Source organism: Dendrobates tinctorius, unplaced genomic scaffold, assembly GCF_039654945.1.
Source record: "Dendrobates tinctorius isolate UK_male_01 unplaced genomic scaffold, ASM3965494v1 ptg000003l, whole genome shotgun sequence".
Classification (NCBI taxonomy): domain Eukaryota; kingdom Metazoa; phylum Chordata; class Amphibia; order Anura; family Dendrobatidae; genus Dendrobates; species Dendrobates tinctorius.
Genome location: NW_027361671.1, coordinates 87665881 through 87684710, shown reverse-complemented (window position 1 = coordinate 87684710; position 18830 = coordinate 87665881). Strand labels below are relative to the sequence as shown.

At 46.3% G+C, this 18830-nt stretch overlaps 1 protein-coding gene across 2 annotated transcripts in view; it reads left to right on the top strand.

Moving 5' to 3' along the window:
- Nucleotides 1-18830, top strand: part of CCDC60 (coiled-coil domain containing 60) — a 290651-nt gene that overhangs the window by 241509 nt on the left and 30312 nt on the right. The window contains exons 11-13 of one of the 2 annotated variants that reach the window (XM_073559232.1): nucleotides 8801-8941; nucleotides 10974-11108; nucleotides 12123-12443. In XM_073559232.1, coding sequence (XP_073415333.1) covers nucleotides 8801-8941; nucleotides 10974-11108; nucleotides 12123-12135 — 289 coding nt within the window. In that variant the 3' untranslated portion in view covers nucleotides 12136-12443. Of the gene's footprint in view, nucleotides 1-8800; nucleotides 8942-10973; nucleotides 11109-12122; nucleotides 12444-18830 lie in introns of those variants that run through there. The other variant, XM_073559162.1, reaches the window with a different exon arrangement.

The following is an 18830-nucleotide window of genomic DNA, read 5'->3' as shown; positions in this document are numbered from 1 at the left end:
CTCCCCTGCTGCTCATCGCTGATCGCGCGAGAACGTCCTGGACCGTTTCTCATTGTCAGCTTCCTGCTGGGCTTCCTGTGGTGCTGACGAGCGACGCATGGACGCGGGCGGGAGGACGTCAGGATCGCCGCGTCTGACAGGTAAGTAGCGACCCCCGACCCCTGCTATGTCGCTGGTGAGATCTGCCTGTGTTGCAGCTCACTAGCGACCACTTAGCGATGCCCCAGCGATCCTGACCGCGTCATATCGCTGGTCGGGATCGCTGGTGCATCGCTAAGTGTGACAGTACCTTAACAGCACAAAGGCATCAACTCCACCAATAGCAGAGACTGAACAATACTGGAGGAACATATGGTAGAAGGAAAAAGCACACAACACTGTGCAATGTGGCACAAGATCTGAGAATGAAACACAGCAATCACCTAGAGCAAGAACCAGTCACCATAACAGAACCAGACATCCAACAACGGGTCAAGAAAATGAAGAGCTGGACAGCACCTGGCCCAGACATGATCCACACCTACTTGCTAAAGAAATTAACAACGGTACATGAACACATGTCAAAGCAGATGAACCAACTGCTAGAAGCAGGCCACCACCCAGATTGGCTAACACAAGGTAGAACAGTGCTAATCATGAAGGATCCTCACAAAGCAACAGTTCCATCTAGCTACCACCCAATAACCTGCCTTACAACAACATGGAAACTCCTGTCAGGCATCATAGCCACCAAGCTACAGAACCTTTTGAACCAGTACATGAATCCAGGTCAGAAAGGCATTGGGACCAACACCAGAGGCTTTAAGCGCCAGCTTCTAGTAGAAAGAGCAGTCGCTCAGACTCAAGATCCAGACAGACCAATCTCAGGACAGCCTGGATTGACTACAGGAAAGCCACTCAATTACTCAATGCCACACACATGTATCTGTGAATGCTTCGCTCTCTACAATGTCAACAGGAAATTAAGAACCTTCCTCAGAAACTCAATTGGGCAATGGAGAGCAACATTGGAAGTCAACTCAAGACAACTAGCACAAGTGACCATCAAATGCAGCATATACCAAGATGATGCACTGTCCCCATTGCTGTTCTGCAGAGACTTGAACCACCTCAGTCAGATAATTACAGAGTCTGGCTATGGATACAAGTTCAAGAGTGGAAGCACCATGTGCCACCTCCTCTACATAGATGACATCAAGCTATATGCGAAAAATGAATGAGACAACAATTCACTGATCCACCTGACAAGGATCTACAGTGAAGACATCTGGATGTCTTTCGGACTGGAGAAGTGTGGCCGGTTGGTAATAAAGAGAGGCAAGGTAGTCAAGACTGATGGAGTGGAATTACCAGCAGGGCACATAGCAGATGTACAGACGTGCTACAAGTACATCGGCATCCCACAGGGATAAGGTAGCTATGATGAGAAGTCAAGGAAAGCGGCAACATCCAAATACCATCAAAGGGTAAGACAGGTCCTGAAGAGCCAGCTCAATGAGAAGAATAAAATCTGTGCCATCAATACATGTGCCCTGCCAGTTATCAGATACCATGCTGGCATAGTGTGCTGTCTCAAAGAAGAGATGGAAGCAGCAGATGTGAAGACACAAAAGCTCCTCACAATGCATGGAGGTCTAGCACCCAAAGATTGCATACCAACAGAAAGGAGGGTGGTCGAAGCTTGATAAGCATTCAAGCCACCATCACAGATGAAACAAGGAGTATCCAGGAATACATCAGAAAAATGGCAGCAAAAGAAGAAATGCTGAGAGAAGCCTAAGGCAGCAACAACAACAAATCTGGAAGGAAGAACGGGAACATGAAGTGCCATGGCAAGACAAGCTGCTGCATGGGATAATGGAGGTGGCTGACATGGAGAAATCCTACTAATTGCTGGGGAAAGCTGGACTCCAAGACAGCACAGAGGTACTAATCATAGTTGCACAAGAGCAAGCACTAAGTACCAGATCCATAGAAGCAGGGATCTACCACAAAACACAAGACCAAAGATGCAGACTATGCAAAGAAACCTCAGAAACAGTCCAACCAACACATAGTGGCAGGATGCAAAATGTAAGCAGGAACAGCATATACCGAACGCCACAACCAAGTAGCGGGAATTGTATACAGGAACATCTGCACAGCATACGAGCCAAGTCTTCCTAAGTCCAGGTTGGAGACCCCAGCGAAAGTGCTGGTGAATGAAAGGGCTAAAATGCTGTGGGACTTCAAGATCCAGATGGATAAGCAGGTGTTGACTAACCAACCAGACATTGTCATAGTAGACAAGGATCAGAAGACAGCACTGATAATAGATGTGGCAGTGCCAAGCAACAGCAACATCAGAAAGAAGGAATATGAAACGCTGGAGAAATACCAGGGCCTCAAAGGAGAACTGGAGAAGATGTGGAAGGTGAAGGCAACAGTGATTCCAGTGGTGATAGCAGCACCTGAAGCAGTGACCCTTAAGTTGAAAGAATGCCTACAACAGATCCCAGAAGCAACATCTGAGCTCTGTGTCCAGAAAAACGCAATGCTGGAAGCAACTAAGATCCTGCGCAGAACCCTCATACTCCCAGGCCTCTGGTAGAGGACCCAAGAATGAGAAAGGACAACAAGGACCAAAGTGGGTGAGAAGGAAGTTTATATATCACTAGCTGAAGAGCCCGGCATTGCCCGGGCATAGTACCTAACTGTGGGTCCCGCTATCTTCCTTTACAGCCCCACTCTCCACCCGCCATCACGCTCTCTCCTTACGCAGTCCCGCTCTCCACCCGTCGTCCCGTTCTATCCCTCTGCAGCCGCACTCTACTTCCGTGGCCCGGTGTCCCTCCACAGCCCCCTTCTCTTCATCCACAGCCCTGCTTTCTCTCTCCACAGCCCAATTGTCTTCCTTCACAGCCCTGCTCTCCCCGTCCACAGCCCCGTTCTCTTCCTTCGCAGCCATGCTCTTCCGCTCTCTCCGTCCACAGCCCTGTTCTCTTCCTTCACAGCCCAGCTCTCCCGCTCTCTCTCCCTCTACAGCCCTGCTGTCTTCCTTCCTCCACATCCCCGCTCTCCATGCACCACACGCGGTGATGCTGGGATCAGGAGAGAGAGGTGTGCAGATTGTTCGTTCGACCGGAGTGGGTGGAGCTGGGCGGAGTGGGCGGAGCTAGAGCAGAGCTGCAGCGCGTGTGATTGAGCGGCCTCCGGGGGTATGGCATAGCGCGGTCGGGCGGATTGGGCGGAGCTAGAGCGGAGCTGCAGCACGTGTGATTGGATGGCCTGTGGGGGGCGTGGCCTAGCGCTGTCGTAGGCCGCAGGAGAAGCCGGGGACTAAATTTAGGCCGGGAAGCTGCAGGGGAGAGGGGGGATAGCCCAGTTGGTGACGGGGAGCACCAGCTGAGTCGGGACAGGGCACGGAGGATGCCGGCACTATTCGGCCCCTGTCCTGAAGATTGTCTTCCTCCACAGCCCCGCTCTTCATGCAATGTCCTGCTGTATCCGTCCTCAGCCCCACTCTCCATCCGCATCCCACGCTGCTGCTTCGTGATTGGTTGGTGTCCCACTCTGCTGCTTCATGATTTGTTAGTGATACACACTCACATTCAGATTTATATTTATAGATATATGTCATATTTGGGGGGAAAAAGTGCATCTTACAAAGTGAAAAATACAGTAATAAGCAAGATACAGGTACCCCAGACAAGTAACGCCTTAACACGTGTAATAAGCGTCAAAGTGACCAGAAAAAATCGAAATGTAAAAAAACAATTACCGTATATACTCGTGTATTAGCAGACCCCCCTAATTTTGCCACAAAAAACTGGGAAAACTTATTGACTCATGTATAAGCCGAGGGTGGAATCCATAACACTATGCCCCCATATGCTGCTCCATAGTTTATGCCCCCATATGCTGCTCCATAGAATATGCCCCCTTATGCTGCTCCATAGATTATGCCCCATATGCTTCTCCATAGTTTATGCCCCATATGCTGCCCCATAGACTATGCACCCATACACCCATATACTGCTCCATAGACTATGCCCTCATAAACTGCTCCATAGACTATGCCCCCATATGCTGCCCCATAGAATATGCCCCCATATGCTGCTCCATAGAATATGCCCCCTTATACTGCTCCATAGACTATGCCCCCATATACTGCTCCATAGACTATGCCCCCATATGCTGCCCCATAGAATATGCTCCATATGCTGCTCCATAGAATATGCCCCCTTATGCTGCTCCATAGACTATGCCCCAATATGCTGCCCCATAGAATATGCCCCCATATGCTGCCCCATATGCTGCCCCATAGACTGTGCCCCCATATGCTCCTCCATAGATTATGCCCCCATATGCTGACCCATAGAATATGCCCCCGTATGCTGCCCCATAGAATGTGCCCCCATATGCTGCTCCATAGAATATGCCCCCATATGCTGCAAAAAAAAGCCATACTCACCTCTCCTGGGTCCATTGCCGCTGTCTGCCGCTTCTTGTGTCAGTGACTGTTCAGCCAGCAGAGGGGCGGCACACGCTAATAACGTCACCACGCCCCCTGCTGCCTAAACGTCACCCATCCTGCCGCGGTCTCTGCAGCCTCGCTCGCTTCTCCACTGTCTCCGTTCCATTCTTGTCTTCAGCAGTCACGTGGTACCACTTATTACCACTCATGAATATGCGCATATTCATGAGTGGTAATGAGCGGCAACTCTTGACCGCTGAAGACATGAAGGGAGACAGTGGAGAAGCGAGCGAGGCTGCAGAGACAGCGGCAGGACAGGTAAGTATGATCTTTGACACCCCTGCTCCCCCTCCCCCCAGGTATATGACCCGTGTATAAGCCGAGAGGGGGACTTTCAGCCCAAAAAAATGGGCTGAAAATCTCAGCTTATAGACGAGTATATACGGTAAAAATAAATGAACAAAAACACCCGATGGGGGTGTATCATGGATCAACAAAACAAAGGGAGTATATCATCAATATTACAAAAAAAGATTACAAGAAAGATGAAAAACTCAAAGACTTGTTGAGACCTTTGGGGGTCAAGGTGTCCAGGGTCACAATCCATTTAGCTTCATGATTTTCTTATCACCCCCCCTTAGCCCATATGTACCAAATCAATCCCCCTAATCATGAGGGTTTTAGCCTTACAATTGTGGTACTGTCTAAAGTGGCGCGGGATGGTTTTTAAAAGGGAGGGATCGGTCACTGTCTTGGCAGCACAAATGTCCCTCATATGTTCACGAACCCACACTCTTAGTTCTCTTGATGTAAGACCAATATAAATTTTAGAGCAGTCACATGTTGCAAAATAAGACACATTGGTGGTATTACAGGATATATGTTGTCTGATGTTAAATTGTTTAGTGCCATCCGATGAGTGGAAGGTCATGCAGCGCAGGACATTTGAGCAGGCAAGACAGTGGCCTCAGGGCTTAGAACCCAGCAGGGGGCCACTTGAGCCAAAAGGATTATTAGGATTCGGGATACAGTGGCTCTTGACCAACATGTCATTTTGGTTTTTAGACCTCCTAGCTGTCATTGAAGGAAAATTTCCCAGGAAGGTTCCTAGGGAGGGCTCGGCCCCCAAAATGGCCCAATGCTTGATTAGAATCTGCCTCATGTGTTCCCATTCATGGTTGTAGGTGGAAATGAACCTTATGGGTCCATCAGCATTAGCTCGTAGATGGTTCTTTTTTGGGGGGTTTAGAAGACTGCTGCGTGGAGTCTTTCTGGCCCTATCATAGCCATTCTTTATACACCTATGACTGTACCCACGAGCCTGAATGCGTGTTTTGAGGTCTGACGCTTGTGCCTCAAATTTGTCATTAGATCCGCCTCATTCTGAGGAAATGCCCAACCAGGACAGCCCTGATGGTGCCTGGGTTGTGGGTAGATGTAGCATGAATCAATGCATTAACAGATGTAGGTTTTATGTAGACGTTAGTCTGGATGCGACCGGTGGGGTCGACATCCAGAGAGATGTCCAAGAAATTGATCTTTCTAAAATCAAAATTGTAAGTGAGTTGGATATTATATGAATTATGATTAAGAATAGTCATAAATTCCTCGAGCTGGTGCACCGTTCTGTCCCACAAAAACAAAATATCGTCGATGTATCTGTGCCAACACAGCACATGGGAAGTGGCTGGCACGGCTCCTAGCCAAAAAGAGATCTCTCCCAGGAGCCCAGGAAGAGATTAGAGTATGAGGGCGCACAGACCGAGCCCATGGCTGTGTTGCTTCTCTGCAAAGAGAAATGATCCTTGAAAACAAAAAAATTGTGGGTCCAAACATAGTGCAGCAGCTCGAGGACCAGCTCACACAACAGGCCGCCCAGGTCAGCGGCCCTCAGGAAGAGGTGAACCGCATCAAGACCCTATGAGTAGTGGATGCAGGTGTATAAACTCTCCACGTCAGAAGTCACAAGTAATGTATTATTGTCCACAAGGATACCATCAACCCTCGCCGCTGCATCCGTAGTATCTCGGATGTAAGATGGTAGTGTTTCAACCAATGGTTTGAGATAGAAATCAATGAACTGGCAAATTGGGTCACAGAGCCCCCCCCCCCCAATGCCTGAGACTATAGGACACCCTGGGGGATCGAGGGAATCCTTGTGGACTTTGGGCAATAAATAAAAGGTAGGAATCTTGGGGGTTTTGGTCATAAGGCCATCAAAAACTTTTTTGGTAATAACATCATCATCAAGTGCCCTGATGAGAATGCGCTTGAGATCGAGAGAAAAAGATGACACAGGATTGAAAGAAAGTTTGGAATATGTACTGGGGCCTCTCAATTGGTGAAAGGCCTCTCTTGTTTGTATAGACCTTGAGGCCAGATCACGATGTTCCCCCCTTGCCTGCTGGCTTAATAACAACATCAGGAAGGGATTTAATTGCATAAGGGCTTGATGTTCTTTCCAGGTTAAATTGTCATATCTCCTTCTAGTGGATAGTTTTTTTTTTAAATCCTCAGCTACGAGTTTGGTGAAAATTTCAATAGCTGGACTAAGAGACAAAGGGGGAACCTCGTAGATCTGGGCAAGATGTATGGTGTAAACCTACTTGGTTGTGAGTCAGCCTGCTTGTCAAGGAGATCCACCAAGTTGTGAAACGTCTCCCTCTCGATCTCACTCATGGGCTCTTGTGATGATTTTTTTGCTGTGAAGTGTTTTCAGAAGTTTGCGAGAAAAAAGTTGTAGATATTTTAGAGCTGTGAAATAATTAAAAGGATTATTTGGAGAGAAAGTTAATCCCTTAGCCAAAACCCCCAGTTGAGTATCAGTGAGGGCATGTGAAGATAAATGTAATACCTGGAGCCCCCCTGGGAACCTGTGGTTGAGGCTTTACCCATAGAAGGTTGATTCTTGGAGGTCTGTCTAGTGACAATCCGCTTAGCAGGAAGTGTAGAGGTAGATGGGCCACCATTAGGTCTAGGATCATCATCACCCGAGATGTGGGACTTCATTGATGTCGGTCTGTATCTCGAATATGAGGAGTTCCTGTATTGAGATCTTGATCGGTTGTGGGTATTGCGCCATCTACAGACCAGTGATGATAACTTGTCCTGAATGTCCCTCTTAATTTTCTTTTACTTCATGGACTGTATTTCTTGGGCCCATTTGTGGGATGCAGCATCCTTCTCCTCATTAAAAAGCTTAAGGGCATCACTAGTCATCTCCTTCCGTAAAAATACCTGTAACCCTTCCATCTCTGATTCCAGAGATGTCAAAGAATCGTGGTTCATCTCCTTGAGCAATTCCAAAAAACCCTTAGAACATGTATTGGTCAGTGCTTCCCATCTATTCTTAAAGGCCTTATCCTATATCGGAAAAGATGGAAACACCTGTATATGAAGCCCCCGGGGTATAAGGTCTCTTTGTATATACTTATCAAGGAACGCATGGTTCCATTAAATGCAAGTCCATTTTCTAAGTAGATCTTTAAATTGATTAATGGTATCTTGTAAATTTTTGCTAGATCCATCAACATCCCCAGCTGCATTATCCTGGAGAGCATCATTAATCTTTGCACGCCATGTCTGGTCTCGTGCACCAAAATCCATTGGATTACTGAGGAAAACTGTGAAAAACACAGAAAAAATTAATGCAAACAATAACCTCTGCTGCATGATATATTCCGGGTGGTAGCACTAAATAGTGATCCACCCAAATACAAAAAGTGCACCAACTCCAAAGGAACATGTGCACAAAAGGAGAAGAAAGGGAGCAAACAGGTGTACAGTATATAATAAAACGTCAAAATTTTATTTGTTCGTACAAAAGTATTAAAAAGACATGAAAATCCATAACAAGACGCAATCCAAAAAAAAGGCAGATACCAGGGTCGGATAATCCTGCTGCAATATATTGCACAGATCCCGAGGAAAAGTAAAAAGAGTGCCAGTGAAAGAGATCACTTAATAAGCAAGGTTCAGGTACCCCAGACAAGTTACGCCATAACACGTGTAATAAAGATCAAAGTGACCAAAATGTAAACTCCACTTAAGATATAGAGACTGAAAAACTGTCCACGATGGATAAAATAAAACATAATGTCTATTCTGCAGTAGCCTATAATTTTAGCATTAATAAATAATGTATCAATTTGCAATAAATTGTGTTACACAATACAAATGCATTATTATGCTATGGTAGACTTTGAGTGACCAGCCATGGTCTGATAGTATCTGAATTAAGACTACTGTGTGTCCTTTATATTGCATGAACTATAGTACACTTTGTGGTACTTTCAAGGCTAATTGTTTGCCATGTTTTATCCATTTCGTATATCACTATGACAGCTCCCCGGCCCCTCGTTTGTCTTCTACAAACCTTTTCATAAAGAAGAAAAGCAATCTGTCCTCAGAGATGAGGGAAACATTCTTTGAGGTGGCTGATGAAGCAGATATCTACTTACATGATAAGGTGGAAGTTATGGAAAGGCAAGTATAAACTTACATCCAATAAGAAATAAAAACTAAAAGAAATGAACTGAAATATAAATTGGTGTGCATGTAGATGCATGTTCACACTGGCTACTAAACAGACAAAAAACCCAAAATAAAAACGAAATGAGCAAATACCCTGCAGTAAATACCCTATTTTTCGGATTATAAGACACACTTTCCCTCCCCAAATTTTAGGAGTAAATGGGGGTGCTTCTTATAATCTGAATGTAGCCTACTGAGGGGGGCATCTGCAGCAGAGGGGGTCTCAGGAGACAGGGTTGATGCTGTAGGCTGGTGGCGGCAGCAGGAGTGGGATGATGTTTTGGGCCCTGGGTTGGGAGGAGTGGATGATTGGTGGGCTGTCAGAAAATGTCATTTCACATCCGTTTCACTGCGGTGGATTTTGGGAAATGGCTGCCGATACACATTGTAGTACTTTCAAGACTAATTGTTTACCTTGTTTTATCCTTTTCGTATATCATATATGACAATTCCCTGGACCCTCATTTGTCTTCTACAAACTTTTTCATAAAGAAGAAAAGCAATCTGTCCTTAGAGATGAGGGAAACATCTTCCTAGATCTCGGTTCCCAAGAACGCAATCTGTGCATGCACGGTCTCCGGCGGCCATTTTTTCCCGAAGTCCATTGCAGTGATAAGGATGGGAAGTGCAGGGGCTCCCAACATTTTCTGAAAACTCGGAGCCCTCCACAGCCTCGCACTACCAAACATCCCCCTCCTACCAGCCCGGGGTCCACAACATCGCCACTCTCCTGCTGCCAGCTTCTTGCAACAGCGACCCTGCCTCCTGGGACCACACTCTACTGCAGCCGCACCCCCCTTAAGCTACCATAAAGGCGGACTATAAGACGCACCACAATTTTATTTAAAAAATGTTTTCCACCCCAAATTTTGGGGTGCATCTTATGGTCCAGTGCATCTTATAATCCCCAAAATACTATAAATAAATAGCAATACCGCATGAAAATAACATGGAGTACTTAGTTAACATAATATTGATCAAAAAACGTAAAAGCCATCCCCCGTGTCACGGTGAACCTATTCGGGATGGTCGGAACCTGTAGTATTAAAACCTTACCATTTATCTAATGATGTAAATGTGAATAAGGCCCAAAAAGGACCGAGGCCCTTTCTAATGGACACCCAGCAGTAGGGAGCTATATAAACGTAAAGTCCAGCTAAAAAAAAAGGGAGGCCACACCTTTATTTGCACAGAAACAATAACCTAAAGGAATGAACTGGAATATAAGTTGATGTGCATCCAGTGTGTAGGTGCATGTTCAAACTAGCCATTAAACAGACAAAACCGAAGATATAAACAAAATGAGCAAATGCACTGCAGTAAATACCATAAATAGCAAAAAGTGCATGAAAATTATATAGGATACTTGGTTAACATAATTTTGATAACAAAAACGTGGCAAGATGGCTTTTACATTTTTTGGTTGGACAGTTTATACGTGAACATGGGCCTACTCGTTGCATTCATACCAACCTATATTTCAGTTCATCTCTGTAGGGTTTTGTTTCAGGTTTTTGCTCCTTGCTTCCTTGAGCTGAACATTACGTTTATCTAGCTCTTCACTGCTTGGTGTCCATCAGTCGGGGTGCCAGTCCTGTCCATCAGTTGGGGTGCCAGTCCTTTTCGGTCTTTATTCACATTTGCGTCATTAGACAAACGGTAAGGTTTTAATACTAGAGGGTAGGACTGTCCCAAATAGGGTCACCTTGTCGCGGTGGGATGGCTTTTACATTTTTTTTAATCAAAGTTATGTTAGCCAAGTGCCCTATATTATTTTCATGCACTATTGTTATTTACAGCAGGATATTTGATCATTTTGTTTTCATCTTAGGTTTTATGCAATAAGAAATGACTGTTGATATTTAGCTGACATTGATGTGCAAAATTATCTGTTATCTGTTATTTCTTAAATAATGAACACATTTATGCAGTGTGCTCTGCACCTGTCACACCATTTTATGTAACACTGCTCACTTCTTTACAGGAAGCGTCAAGAATTTAACACCCAAAAATATCGCTCTTTAAACACCATCACCAATTTCCGTCAAGATATGGATAAAATGCGAAAAGCGTATCACCATGTGAAGGAAGAAAAAGACTACACAGACACTAGGAATTGGTATGTAAATTTTCTATCAATCGAGAAAGTCTGTTTTGAGTCCCTATGCATACATAATTTCCAACTTTGTTTCAAGTTACACCCACAAACTTAGAGTAGCCATTTTTATTATTATTATTTCATAAATCAATAGAGCACATGAAAATATGGAACTTGGAAATATAACTTGTCAGAGAAATCTGCTTCTTTCTTTGCCAGAAATGATCAGTCATTACCAAAATTCTCAGTTCTGAGGTAAAATCTGTATTCAGTGAAGACACATTCCCATTACTGAGATAGGAGATGGCGACTGTTACTGATGAGATTCAATGTAGAAGGAGAGGAGCTAGAGGAAGAGCTCCTCCCTCCTCCTCCCCCTCCTACCTAGATAGAATCTCATCAGTAGCAGCCGCCATCTCCTATCTCAGTAAAGTCTGTTGTCACTAAATACAGATTTTTGCCTCAGAATTGACAATTTTGATAATGAATGATCAATTCTGGCAAAGAAAGAAGCAAGTCTCTCTGATAAGATATATTATAAAGTTTGCTTATTTTCATGTGTACTGCTGATTTATAAAATAAAAATTAAAGTGAAGGTTACTCTTTAAGTGTTTTTTATTTGAATTTTATGTGACATACCAACAAAAAGTAGCAAGTATTTGTAAAGTTTAAAGGAACTCATACATGGTTGTCATGTCCGCCATGTCTGGCCTGTCTGTTTTCTCTCAAGAACTCCTGGAGCGATGTGCATGCGCATATCTTGTCTGCTATCCTGCTCGTTCCCTAGAGCAGTGTGCACACTCACCTCATGTCTGAGCTGCAGGATGCCTGCATTTCTGCTCTGTTTTCTGTGATCTTCTCGTCATGTCTAGAATCTCTGATCAGGTGTCCCTGTCTGGATCCTGCACTGTCTGGTTCTGCAATCATCTCGTCATGTCTGGAACGCTGATCATGTGACCTTTCCTAGGATCCTGCACTGTCTGGTTTGGTAATCATCTCGTCATGTCTAGAACTCTGATCATGTGACCTGTCTAGGTTTCAGCACTGATTCTGCAGTCGTCTCGTCATGTCTGGAACTCCGATCATGTGACTACGCTCTGTTAACCTGTGGATCTGAACCCGGAAGTGCTCCCCTGGTCCTGACCTGGAAGAGGAGGTGCTCTGCCCTATATCAGGCCGCCCCTTCCTATGCTCAGGGCCTGAGTATAGTGTGGTGTCCCTGCATGGCTGCTTGGTCTGTGGAGTGCCCCCTCTATTCTGTGCCCTTGCACTCTGCTCTGTCGTGCATCTCTGCACACGCTCCATGCTCGTATTCCATCTCTTGTCTTGTCTCTTGTCTAGTGTTTGTCCTTTGTGCCATGTTTTGTCCCTGCTCTGCTTTGCCTTGTAGTCCTTGTTTGCTCAGATTCTGTTCTGTGTTTCTGTCCATTTGTCATGTCTCGCTCTGCTTTGTGGCTTCAGGTACCCTGCCTCTGTCTCTGTCCCTGGTGTGTCCTTACACGTGCAGGCCTCCGTCTCTGTACCCTGTCCCTGACTTGTCCTTACACGTGCAGGTCTCCGTCTCTGTACCATGTCCCTGACGTGTCTCCTCACATGTGCAGGCCTCCGCTCTGAACCTCTCCCTGGCGTGTCTCTACACGTGCAGGCCTCCGCTCTGAACCTCTCCCTGGCGTGTCTCTACACGTGCAGGCCTCCGCTCTGAACCTTTCCCTGGCGTGTCTCTACACGTGCAGGCCTCTGCTCTGAACCTCTCCCTGGTGTGTCTCTACACGTGCAGGCCTCGCTCTGTACCCTGTCTAGTCCCAAGGTCTTTCCTTGGCTCGGCTCTGGGCTTCGGCCTACGCTCCGCTGCTAGACTGTCCCTGGCATGCTCTCCGCATGCGCAGTTCTCTGCCTCGTTCTTTGTCTTGTCCCTGTTTTGTGCGCTCTGGCACATTTCATACTAGGCTTTGCCATGCTGTCTCGCATGTGGCTCTGTCCTCTACCCTTTGCCTAGCCCTGCCTTGTGGCTCCGTGTCTCCGTGCACGTGCCTGGTCGCCTGTGCCTCAGCCGTGCCGCCTCTAGCCGTGCTCGCCTGTGTGCCCCAGCCGGGCCCCGTCCAGTGCTATAGTGGTCTGGCTGCATGGCCCGGCAGCGGTACCGCCTCTAGTCGTGCCCGCTTGCAACTGCCATCGTCGGTACCACCTGCCGGTGCTCCCAGCCGTGGTCTCTGTGCTTCCTTGCACTCATGCTGGTTCTCGCACTGTGCCTTTTTGTCTCTTTTGCTCTTCTCTGACCCCTAGTTTGCCTGCCGGATTCCATAACCTGCCGACCGCTGCCATAGGTCCGGACCTAGATGACTGCGGCCTGATGTCCGGAGCTGATGTCCGTAGCCAGATACCTGGACCCTGTCGGTCGATGCCAGCATTTGGATTCCGATGCCACCGTACCTTGTGTCTATCCCTGGCATGCCCCTTGGCATGCGCAGGCCACCATCCTGTAAACCTGACCCGTCCCTGGCATGCCCCTTGGCATGCGCAGGTCACCGTCCTGTGAACCTGACCTGTCCCTGGCATGCCCCTTGGCATGCGCAGGCCACCGTTCTGTGAACCTGACCCGTCCCTGGCATGCCCTTTGGCATGCGCAGGCCACCGTCCTGTGAACCTGACCCGTCCCTGGCATGCCCCTTGGCATGCGCAATCCTCTGTCCTGTGAACCAGATCCTGGCGTGCCCGTTGACACGCACCATGTCACTAACTCTATCTTGTTTCCTTGCATGGAACCCTGGCTGACTTCTGGATGTCCGGATCCAGCCGATCACCCTCTGAGCTACAGACCCTGATGCCCTGGTTGATCGTGGACTGTCGTCCGGAGTCCGAGGTCCGCGTACCATCTGCTCGTTCCATGCCTGGACCTCTGCGTGCCATTGCACGCACCCTGTTCCACGAACTCTGTGTGTTCACGTTTGCTCCTGTTGCACCCTGAAGAGTTCCTCAAGTCTTGGACCTCGGCGTGCTCTTGCACGCACCTTGCCTTATGTTCTGTGTGTCCACGTTTTGCACCTGTTGTACCTGAAGTCTTCCTTAATGAAGTTTCTTTGAATTAACGACTCTTCTTGCCTTGTCTTGTTTTCCTGAGCCGGCCGTCTGGTCCAGCTGCCGTGGTGGCTCACCCTCTTGGTCTTGCCCCTGACACTCCCTGTATAGGGGGTGGTTCTCATTAGGTCAGCTCGCCCTAGGTGGGTGGGTGCCACGGCCCAGAGGGTCCACTCTTTCTAAGAAGAACGACTCAGCGTAAGCTGACACTCGTCACAATGGTTTTCTAAGTATTTTAAAAATATAAATCTGAAAATTGTGACGTGCATTTGTATTCAGCCCCCATGAGTCAGTACTTTATAGGACCTCATTTTGTGTAGGACCACAGTTCAGGCAGTATTACCTTGTGTAATTGAACCCTTCTAACTGGAAATTCAAGGTATATATCTTATCAGTTAGAGCATATGACCCCTTCATAACTGTCTGGGAATTACATAGGTTTATTGAGATCACCATCTCAGACAATAGATTTGTCTGTGTGATGTACTTGCATGGAATGTACCACACATTCCCTATAGGGGAGAAGAGCAAATATCACAGTTGATGATGATGATGATTACGCGGTTAAAATGAAGGAGGTCACAATTTGTTAGCTCATTTAGGATAATATAGAGGAGAAGATAAGCACACTGTTACCACAGCAGAAAAAAGACTGTGTTGATGTAACATGAGATTGGTAGCAGAGCATAGAGTATATAAAGTAGCAGAGTGAAATCTGAAATTCTTGATGCAGTCTGAAGAGCAGAAAACAGGGATTGAAGTGCATGATAGTAAGTATGGTATATTTAAGAGAATAGCAGAGTGTCATTGGAAACCAGGCATAAAAAAAAAAATTGAGTGCTTCATTAAAGGTCTGTATTTGCTGACAGTGAATTGAAACATTCATATTTACATTCAGAGGCTTAAGTCTTCAAGATGACAATCTGCTGCGATAAGTCCAGATATGTATATGATTCAGTTTGAGTCCTGCGCCATTATAACGTGTATGGTAATAGATTTTCTTCCTCTGATGTAAGTTCACATTCTCTACGATCTATAAGAAATGTAAAAAGTGATGAGGAAATTAAACATATTAAAAAAACTGCATAATTAATCATGATAGAGCACTAAACTTTATCTATGCAAATACAGGGACTGACTGGGTGGTTCGAGGATCACAATATTCATAACATGTTTAGGATAGAAAATCAATTTCACATCGGTATGGTCTGGTATTTGGCAATGTATTTCCCATCGATTTAGCTGTTTTATTGGTATGCAACAGTCGGACTCCACTGACTGAATATAATGAAAAACCAATAATGTTTTGTTATTGGAGTTCATCTTCCGTGGATTCTTCTGCACTAGAGAGTGTGTTGGAACATGTAGTACAAGGCGAAAGTGTAGATCTACATACAGTTTTCATAAGTCATGTTGACTTATACCTACTGTCAAGAATGACAGCTGGGGGGGTCTCACAGATCCCACTGCTGTCACCAGTTGTCAAGAATAATAGCCAGGAGCGTCACTTAGATTCCACCGCTGTTACCACTCTGTGACAGATGACACTGGAGAGATCACGCAGATCCCATTGCTGCAACCATTTTGTCAAGAGAACGCAACTCCACTGCCTCCAATCATCAAGACAGTTACACGAGTGTCTGACGAGTGATGGACGAGGTTGTGGCTGCTTCCAATACTAGGTCAATTATTGGGTAACTCACAATGAGCGTATGGTATCTATACCTCCGGTCACTGCCTTTTCCACAACAACACACAAAAAAAGAACCACTACTAGCTGCCATCACCAACCATTTATACAGGTCGATTCGACACCCGTCGCAAGTAGCGTGTGGCTTCAGGGATGCGGTTTACAGAGCAAGAGGACCAGCTATTCAATTTTATATATTTAATCCAGAAAGATAGGCTGTGTTTATAAAAAAATATACAAAGATGATACAAAATGGAACAAAACAATAAAATATATAAAATTACATAAAATAAAAGGAATAATCCCTGCTGTAATTATATGGTCACCACAGGAAGCCCCTACTTCAAAGGAGAGGGAGTTGTTATCTCTCCCTTTCATTTCTCTTGTTTTAATTAGTCCCTCTGTTTCTAGGTCTAATTAATCCCATACGTTCAATGTGAAAGCCCATTTCAATGGAGATTGAAGTGTCAGCTCTTCTCCCTTCTCTGGAGATGTCTTATTGGATTTTAATTTTTCTCTACAACAATTCCCCCTTTTAGAGGTGACATGGGAGATGAGACTGAGTTACAGACCAACTCCCAAGCCATGTGGCGGCACAACCTCCCTGGATCCCACAATACCCTGTCTTTCTTGGACTCAGAGATGGACTTCTCCATGAGGACACTCATGGTCTCAAGACTGTCATCTACAGGTAGTGCAGTCTGAAACTTCTGGCTAGAGGTAGCCACAAGCCACTTTGAGTCCCCAACCTCACAGGAATCTTCTGGGACCTGCTCTGGGTAAGTAGCTGGTCCTGATATCCTGCGGGATTATGAAGGTCCATGATGTTTTCCTGTCTCCCAGTTAGGCTGTGAGTAACCCTTTCCCATCACCTTCACAGACTGGGGATGCTACTTTACCACCATCCTTATAGGCTGTGGTATAAACTTTCCCACCACCCAGTCAAACGGAGGATACTACTTTCCCACCATCCTGACAAGTTGTAGGACACACAAAAAGGGACGCAGTAGTAGGCCCCTGTGCCTCGGATGTGGGGTTCCTCTTTTGCCTCTCCGGTCCGGTGAGGTTGATGTAGCCAGTTCTTTCACAGGTATAGCACCGATGTGAGTCACATGCAGGCCAGGTGTTGCAAGATGGGGCAAGACACCGCAAGGACCGGCTGACAGAGGATTGGGTGTCAGCTTACCCCCTGGCGATGGCTAACTTCTGCACCTCATGTATGGTTGGCCTGATAGTTATTGGCAAGGCAATAGGTATGGACTTGGTGGTCTCCTTTGGAACCCGGTCCATCACAAACTGTCACACGTCCACAGGTCAAAGAAGAAGAAATTGGTCCTTTACCATCAGGTTCTTCAATTCCTCTAAGGTGGTAACCGATAGTCTCTGGACCCACAGCGCGAAGTTGGTTCTAAGCCTGTCCACTATATCACTGTAGCTGTCGTGAGGTCCATGTTGGACGGTCCGGAACTTCTTTTGGTACACCTCAGGAGTCAACTGATATTTCCTTATCAGGGCCTTTTTTATTTCCTCATAATTTGCATCATGTTCTCAAAGGAGAAAGGCGAACACCTCCAGGGTCTTGCTTCGTAGCCCTGAGGTTAAATATAACACCCACTGGTCATCAGGCAACAGGTACTGTCTACAGGCCTTTTCAAACCCCTTGTCCTTGTTGATGACAGGAAAATAATTGGGATGGGGTTTAACCCCTTCACAGCCTTGAATATCACTTGCAGCACTTAGAAAGCAGAGGGAGGGAACCCCCACTGCGCTACGATTGGCGCCCCCACAACATCATCGCGATGGGCCAGTCAATGCCATGTTGACCCGATGGCATACGGGTCACCTCACCAGGCTCTAGCAAGTTAGTTAGATCATACACAGTGCATGATCTAACTAACTTGTGCTGCAGCACTGACAGGTTATAAAGCATAGCCAAGCTTTTGCATTTCTGTGCTTTATAGCTGCGATCAGAGCTCTAAAAGTGAAAGTCCCATATTTTAAAAAAATATACAAAATGAGATACATATACAGTGAGGAAAAAAAGTATTTAGTCAACCACCAATTGTGCAAGTTCTCTCACTTAAAAAAGATGAGAGAGGCCTGTAATTGACATAGGTAGACCACAATTATGAGAGTCAAAATAAGAAAACAAATCCAGGAAATCACCTTGTCTGATTTGGCAAGATTTATTTTTCAAATTATGGTGACAAATAAGTATTTGGTCACCTAAAAACATGCAAGATTTCTGGCTCTCACAGACCTGTAACTTCCTCTTTAAGAGGCTCCTGTCAGGCTGCTGCAGTGCGGTTACGCGCAACCTCCACCAGGGTTGCTGGTGAGGGGAAAAGGATGCACTCACAGCATAGCACCAGCAGCCACTAGATGGTGGAAGAGTAGTCAGACAAGCTGGGTCAGTAACAGACAGGGATGCGGTACCGGAGGAAGCAGCAATACACGTGGTGAGAAACAAGCCAGAGAAGTCAGAGCCGGTCGGGAATAGGAGCGGGTCAGAGAACAAGCCGGGTCAAATACCAAAGGGTCGTATCATGGGGAGCAGACATTAAGACTAACGGAGTAATGGGAGGGGACAGGCACGGAAGCACAGCGAAAGGGCAGAGGACAAATCAGGGTGTAACGGGGTCAGCTGCTCAAGCCGGGGGCAGGAACTATAACGGACGCTGCCTGCCCTCTGCGGTGGACAGAAATAGCCAAACAGATCCCAAAGAGAGGCAAGGAACATTAACCCCCACATGACCAGGTTGGGAAGAGGATACCAAAAAGTAAACCCCGACCTGGATCATGACAGCTCCTCTGTGCTCCACTCATTACCTGTAGTAATGGTGATTTTGGACTGATAACATGCAACGAAGTTGACACAAACGGGCTCAGTGGATAGCACTGCAGGCTTGCAGCGCTGGGGTCCTGGGTTCGAATCCCACCAAGGACAATATGTGCAAGGAGTTTGTATGTTCTCCCCG